Raw genomic sequence first — 7301 nt, forward strand, 5'->3', positions numbered from 1 at the left:
ACAAATAGCTACAGATACACGCCCAAGTGACCATACCAAAAGGTGGTTTCCCCAAGAGAAACATTTTCTTCCATTCCATTCACTCATTCATCAGGCAGTTTCTTTGGGACGCAATTTCACAACACTCGTTGCTCGTTTTGGACAGTTTCTTAGGTCGGACCCAAACTATTATCAGAAGAGCTGCAACACGAGTAGAGTATTATTGATGGCCAAAGTTGGAAAGTTTTTGCATGAATAATACCGGATAATAATTTGGCAGGGCTAATGATAAAAACTGGTTTTAGAATGCTCCAAAAATAACAATAATCGCACAAAATCACAGTCCAGCCGGAGCAATGGCAATCATCGCCACCACACCTGGCTGCTGCTGCCGCCTTTTACGCGCCAAGGTAAAGCACGTGAACGAACAGCTGACTCACCATGGAAACACCGCGCTCTACTTGTTTTGAAAGTGTAATTCTTTTTTTTTTGTTTTCTCGCAAATTGGGAATTCTCTGAGAGAACAGCGAGCGTTCCGCTGGTCGCTTTTTCCAGCTGTTTCGTGGCGTGAACGAGTCAAACGCTTCCTAACATCCAAAGCGATCAGACGTCACCAGTTTCTCTCGGTTTATAGTGGCACTCAACTTATCACCCGAACGTGCGCATCTCACGTACCAGATAAGGACTAATATCAACAGCATGGCCATCAATGAATTACAAGGCTGTCTAGGCGATGTCTGCGAGACGGGAGATCAGCAGAATGGTTCCAGTAGCTATGCAGGATTTTACTTTAACTTCTGCACCCTCATCTCGCACGTTCTGCTAACTGGGATCACCGTGGCCATCGTCTACAAGTGCTTGGTCCTTAAGCTGGCGCACACGGCTGGACATGCTTTCTACTGCACAATTGCTGTGAGTATATTGTGGCTTGGATCGTGTACATATTTCTATAGAAACATACCAATTATCCCCGCAGTTTGTTTTCTTCATGGGCGAGGCTTTGTTGGTGAGAAACAGCAGGAGCCTGGAGGCATGGATCGGACAGACCAACTTGAATCGCTTGCATGCGATTCTGGGGCTGCTGGCGTTCCTGGTCGGGGTCGGAGGCATTGCTATCAAGACATGGCAGAAGCTGGAACGGAAACGAGAAGATCCCAACGCTACGGTACGGCACTTCCGCAGCAATCACGGCTTCTTTGGTAAGTTCGTCAGCACTCGCCCGAAACTCGTGTACAAATGTTTAATTTATTGTCTCCCTCAGGCATAGTCGGCTGTGCTCTTCTGCTTGGCAGCGTGCTAAGCGGTCTACCTCTGTATTTCATCAGCAGTAGCGTTACTTTGAAATTCCTCCATCGTTTCTTCGGCCTGATCGGATTCCTCGCATTGATGGTCTCGCAAATGTTTGGCTATAATACGGGCTTCGGGCGGCGCCAATGGAAACGTCACCACCAGAATCTGTTCAAGTTCTTTACATTTATTGCCACCATAACTACCTCAAATTACGAATTACGAAGATTTTTACGGGATATATTTGTCTTGATATCAAATAGTCTCTTCCAGGCAGAGCCAGTACAAGCGAGAGAAGACCTTTAGGTGAACTTTTTGAAAGAAACGATCTTTAAGGGTGCACTAGGACATTTAGAACTGCGCTATAAAGTATTGTAGCTTTCTTAAATACTTAACTATTAGATAGTAAAAATAGAAATATAACTGGAAGCCATCAGGAAATGAATAATAATTACAACTTCTTTAGAAATCTTTCAAGAGCAATTTTTTTTATTATTGTGCCTTTATTGGTATTTTACATAATAGTGCTGCATGTGATAATATACTTTTGATTAATTGAAAGATAAAATACATAACATTCTCTATATATTGTTGTTATTAAGCAATCACCAAAGGATCAAATCCTAGAACTACATTTAAATTGCCACTTTTTAATGGGATGCTACAGTTATTGAATATATGATTATAATTAATATGTGTACGTTTATTTAATATATTTATATTTAGTTACGACGCTGCGAATTGTGCATAATGTCAAGAGCAGCTGGTATATTGCCCTGGACCGACTCCAGTAGCTGTGTCAACCAGGCGCCCTCATTGCTGAAGCCCATGGCCATCATTGCGTGTATGGAGTCGTTGATGCGTTCATCTAAGCAAAATGGAAAGGATTAGAATACAAATAATAATATAATATTCGTCTGGAGACTTACCGGTATGATAGACTGTCGGAGTGGTCTTTTCCTCGGGGGCTGCTGGTGAGGTGCCGACGCTATTGGTGGAAACCGACGTGGAAGTGGAAGTGCTCACCGTATCCACCTGAGAAGTCTGGGTGTTGGCTGTAGCCTGCTCGCGATGCTCTTCCTCTTGCATATGCTGACGCAGCATCTGTCCCAACTGACTGAAATCGCGCACTGGCTGCTGTGGTGCAGCAGTGGGCTCGAGTGGGTCCAGAGAGATTAGCGAATCAATCACTTGCCAATCGGGATCCAAGCTTTCTGAGCGACGCTGCTTCACCGGCTCGGTGGCCGGTGGTGATGGTGGTGTATCAGATGGCTTGGGCAGCAAGGGTTCCGTTTCAAGAGAAGCCTGACCTGACGACGAGACAGAAGACCCCGCAGTCGATTGGTTAGCAGATTCAGGCTGCTTAGTTGCGGACTCTTCTGGTTTCTTTGCCTCAGTGGATGAGGCTGTCGAGGCTGCATAGCTTGCGGCAGTGGGCGACTCAGTGGGATCAATCATCTTGGCAAACATTTCGCTGAAATTGTTCAAGATTTCAATGCCTGCACGCATGTACTCAGGTGGCACCATTTGCGAAATGCTGTCCAGATTAATAACCGGAGTAGTTGGAGTACCGGACTGGGCCTGGGTATGCTCTGATTCCTTAGAGCGCGGAGCAGCCACTGGCTCTTCGGTCGTGTGGTCTTTCTTAGTTGGAGCAGCAGTGTTGGTCTCCTTGTTTTTAGTTGGATTTGATTCGGTCTCGGTGGCCTTCTGTGCTGTTGCTGTTGGTTCAGCAGTTGAAGCCTTTTCCTTTGGTTGTTGTGCTGGCGACGCACAAGTGGCTGGAGTGTTGTTCTCCGGCATGTTGATCATCATGTCCACAAACTGGGATAATACGTTGCCATGACGACGGGCATGACGACGCTCGCGGCGACCCTCCCTGGGCGAATCAGCTGTTCCTGCTGGAGCCGCAGCTGCTGCCTGAGCAGCCTCTCCGAATGGGCAGTGGCCACGGGAGCGGTGGCCCGAGCGCCGACCACATCTATTCGCACCGCTTATCCAAGCCTCCACAACACTTGGTCCGTTATTGGTGGGCATGCGGACCATCAAATGCTCCGGATGCTTGTGAGCTGCCTCACATCTTTGGCAAAGGTCATAGTTCGGGCATTGGACACACTTGTAGCGAAAGCCAACCAATGGCGACAGGCCACAGCCGTCACACTCTACACCGTCATGGATGGTGAAATTGCTCGGATCGTCAGCAGAGGGAGGAGCAGCCGTGGTGGCAGCCGCGGACTTAGCCGTTTGAGGCTCCTCCACTATAGCAACAAGAGGTGCAATTTGCAGATGCATATTCTGCTCCCTTTTGGCCAGGAAGATTTCATAATCATTTTGGTTGATAATTTCGATTTCATCGTGATCGTGATCTGGGAACAAAGGAAATGATAGCAAAACAATTATAATGAGTCATATATGTTGTCTAGTTTTTTTCTTATCAAAGGTATTTTCTAGGTGATTCACATTGAGGACAGCTGGGCATATATTGCCAAAAAAAAACTAGCTAGCATTAATGGCTAAACTGTCAACACTGTCGCATGGGTTGCAATTACATTGAGCAATATGCATTTGCCATTTGCAAATTTCGATCTGTGGCCGTCCGTGCCCTAGATGCAAATTAGTTGCACTTCCATCAAACTAGAATGCAATTGTTGAATTATATAACAGCACTCACCAATCCAGAAGGTCCTGATCTCACACTTGGCCAGCTGGCGCTCCTGGAAAAGATACATCTCAATTTCACGACGCAATACATTGAAATTCTGAGAGGGCATTCTCAAGTATGCATTAATCTTCTTTTGGGGTCCAGCCACGTCTGGGCCCTGATAGGTGATTTTCAACAATTTCTCCGTCATTTTCGCAGTATTTTTATTTGTTTCTGACAATCTGTTAATTTTGTTATCTGTTTATTTTTGTTTTATTTCTCACAGGTAGTTTGCTTGTCGAGTTGTTTTTTTCCTGCACGTCTACTGCGTCGTAGCTGTTCGAGTGTTCGGTTGTTTTTAAACTGCAAGTGGTCCGCCGATCAACTTTTATACTGGTTAATGGAATGTTCTTGATGGTTCGGGCCCAAAATTTTGCAACTCACGGCTCTGCTGATGCCTGATGTGGAGTTTTAGTTCAAAAAAATTGTAGTGTAATGCTAAAGCTGGTCTTCATATGATTTATCGACTTATCGATAATGAGTTAAAGAATTATAGTTTAGTGTTTCGTAAGCTGATGTTAGCCCACTTAAGCCCCCTATATTTAAATAATTCAACTACTTGAAATAAATGAGGGAAAATATTAACGACTGTAAGTTCTTCTTAAAGATCCATCCTATCCTTCCTTTTAACTTGCAAAAAACCCCACGAATGTTTCTCCTGAACTGCTCTAAAATTAGTAAATTTTCATTATTTTGGCTGAAAAATTGAAATACCCCCTTGGCTTATAATAGGTTAATCGTTCTCCGTCAAGGATTGGAAACCAAATTGCTCAATTTTGATGTTCCGTCATGTATTATTAGCTAGATAGAACATTTTGCCATGCCCACATAGGTTCCTACGGTGGATGAATCAATTTTCTACTTCATTGGCTTAATCTTAATACTTGCTTTTATTGGATCTTGTCTAAACAAAGGATTTAGCGAAAATGGTCAAACAAAAAAGCATTTAGCAAAATAGGTCATACAAAACAACGAAAGAGCATAGTTGTTCCAATTGCTCAATTCTTTATTCCGTTGAATAATTCTGGCTAACTAACACCTTTAGTTTTGTCCACATAATTTTAGGCTATTGATGAATCAATTTTCTACTTGACTGGCTTGTTTGAAATACTGGCTTTTATTGCATTTTGTGTAAAAAAAGGTTTTAGCGAAAAAGGTCAAACAAATGAAACGTAATAAAACGTAAGAGAAAAACCGTTCCAATTGCTCATTTTCTTTATTCCGTTGAATAATGGTGCATAACTAAAACCTTTAGCTTTGCCCATATAATTTCAGGCCATTAATGAATAAATTTTCTACAAGATTGGATAGTTTTCAGTACACTCATTTATCTTATTTTGACTGCAGCAAGGTTTAAATAAAAAAGGTCAACAAAAAAACAGTGGCAACGTAAGTGAGTGTGAAATGTCACGTCAACCGGAGTTTGACACAGGTATACCTTATTTCATTAATTTAATATGATGATCCTGTTTTTCAAACTGTTTTAAAACGTAATTAATAAATAAATTTTTTCAAATTGATATGTTTTATATATTGGTCTCTGGAGAAAGACGATGAGCTGCAAAATATCGTTGAAATAGGTTTAAAATAGGGACTAAATTGTTTTTGCATTAATTGGAGACTACTATTATAAACATAAAAAAAATCATAATCATTTAAATTCGAAAATATTCATTATTCAATAAAAATCAAGAATAACGATTATTCAATAAAAATCAAGAATAACAATTATAATAACAATTATTCAATAAAAATCAAGAATAACAATTATAATAACGATTATTCAATAAAAATCAAGAATAACAATTATAATAACAATTATTCAATAAAAATCAAGAATAACAATTATAATAACGATTATTCAATAAAAATCAAGAATAACAATTATAATAACGATTATTCAATAAAAATCAAGAATAACAATTATAATAACAATTATTCAAGAATAACAATTATAATAACAATTATTCAATAAAAATCAAGAATAACAATTATAATAACGATTATTCAATAAAAATCAAGAATAACAATTATAATAACGATTATTCAATAAAAATCAAGAATAACAATTATAATAACAATTATAATAACAATTATAATAACAATTATTCAATAAAAATCAAGAATAACAATTATAATAACAATTATTCAATAAAAATCAAGAATAACAATTATAATAACGATTATTCAATAAAAATCAAGAATAACAATTATAATAACGATTATTCAATAAAAATCAAGAATAACAATTATAATAACAATTATAATAACAATTATTCAATAAAAATCAAGAATAACAATTATAATAACAATTATTCAATAAAAATCAAGAATAACAATTATAATAACAATTATTCAATAAAAATCAAGAATAACAATTATAATAACAATTATTCGATAAAAATCAAGAATAACAATTATAATAACGATTATTCAATAAAAATCAAGAATAACAATTATAATAACAATTATAATAACAATTATAATAACAATTATAATAACAATTATCATAACAATTATAATAACAATTATAATAACAATTATTCAATAAAAATCAAGAATATCAATTATAATAACAATTATTCAATAAAAATCAAGAATAACAATTATAATAACGATTATTCAATAAAAATCAAGAATAACAATTATATAATAACAATTATTCAATAAAAATCAAGAATAACAATTATAATAACAATTATTCAAGAATAACAATTATAATAACAATTATTCTATAAAAATCAAGAATAACAATTATTCTATAAAAATCAAGAATAACAATTATAATAACAATTATAATAACAATTATAATAACAATTATTCAATAAAAATCAAGAATAACAATTATAATAACAATTATTCAATAAAAATCAAGAATAACAATTATTCTATAAAAATCAAGAATAACAATTATAATAACAATTATAATAACAATTATAATAACAATTATTCAATAAAAATCAAGAATATCAATTATAATAACAATTATTCAATAAAAATCAAGAATAACAATTATAATAACGATTATTCAATAAAAATCAAGAATAACAATTATAATAACGATTATTCAATAAAAATCAAGAATAACAATTATAATAACAATTATTCAATAAAAATCAAGAATAACAATTATAATAACGATTATTCAATAAAAATCAAGAATAACAATTATAATAACAATTATAATAACAATTATTCAATAAAAATCAAGAATAACAATTATAATAACAATTATTCAATAAAAATCAAGAATAACAATTATAATAACGATTATTCAATAAAAATCAAGAATAACAATTATTCTATAAAAATCAAGAATAACAATTATAATAAC

At 35.9% G+C, this 7301-nt stretch overlaps 2 protein-coding genes across 2 annotated transcripts; one reads left to right on the top strand and one right to left on the bottom strand.

The window, feature by feature from the left end:
• Positions 1–506: 506 nt before the first annotated feature.
• On the top strand, positions 507–1735 carry LOC6593967. Its single transcript, XM_002018916.2, has 3 exons — positions 507–891; positions 956–1178; positions 1241–1735. Exons 1-3 carry the CDS (start codon positions 679–681, stop codon positions 1570–1572), a joined length of 768 nt encoding a protein of 255 aa, XP_002018952.1. The 5' UTR covers positions 507–678; the 3' UTR covers positions 1573–1735.
• A 108-nt stretch (positions 1736–1843) lies between these two features.
• On the bottom strand, positions 1844–4379 carry LOC6593966 (protein ref(2)P). The gene is made up of 3 exons (XM_002018915.2): positions 3938–4379; positions 2196–3632; positions 1844–2134 (listed from the first exon to the last, which is right to left on the bottom strand). The coding sequence occupies exons 1-3, from the start codon at positions 4116–4118 to the stop codon at positions 1989–1991; spliced, it is 1764 nt and encodes a 587-aa protein (XP_002018951.1). The 5' UTR covers positions 4119–4379; the 3' UTR covers positions 1844–1988.
• Between the last annotated feature and the right edge of the window lie 2922 nt (positions 4380–7301).

Source organism: Drosophila persimilis, unplaced genomic scaffold (genome assembly GCF_003286085.1).
Source record: "Drosophila persimilis strain 14011-0111.01,24,50 unplaced genomic scaffold, DperRS2 tig00000124-arrow-pilon, whole genome shotgun sequence".
NCBI classification, from domain to species: domain Eukaryota; kingdom Metazoa; phylum Arthropoda; class Insecta; order Diptera; family Drosophilidae; genus Drosophila; species Drosophila persimilis.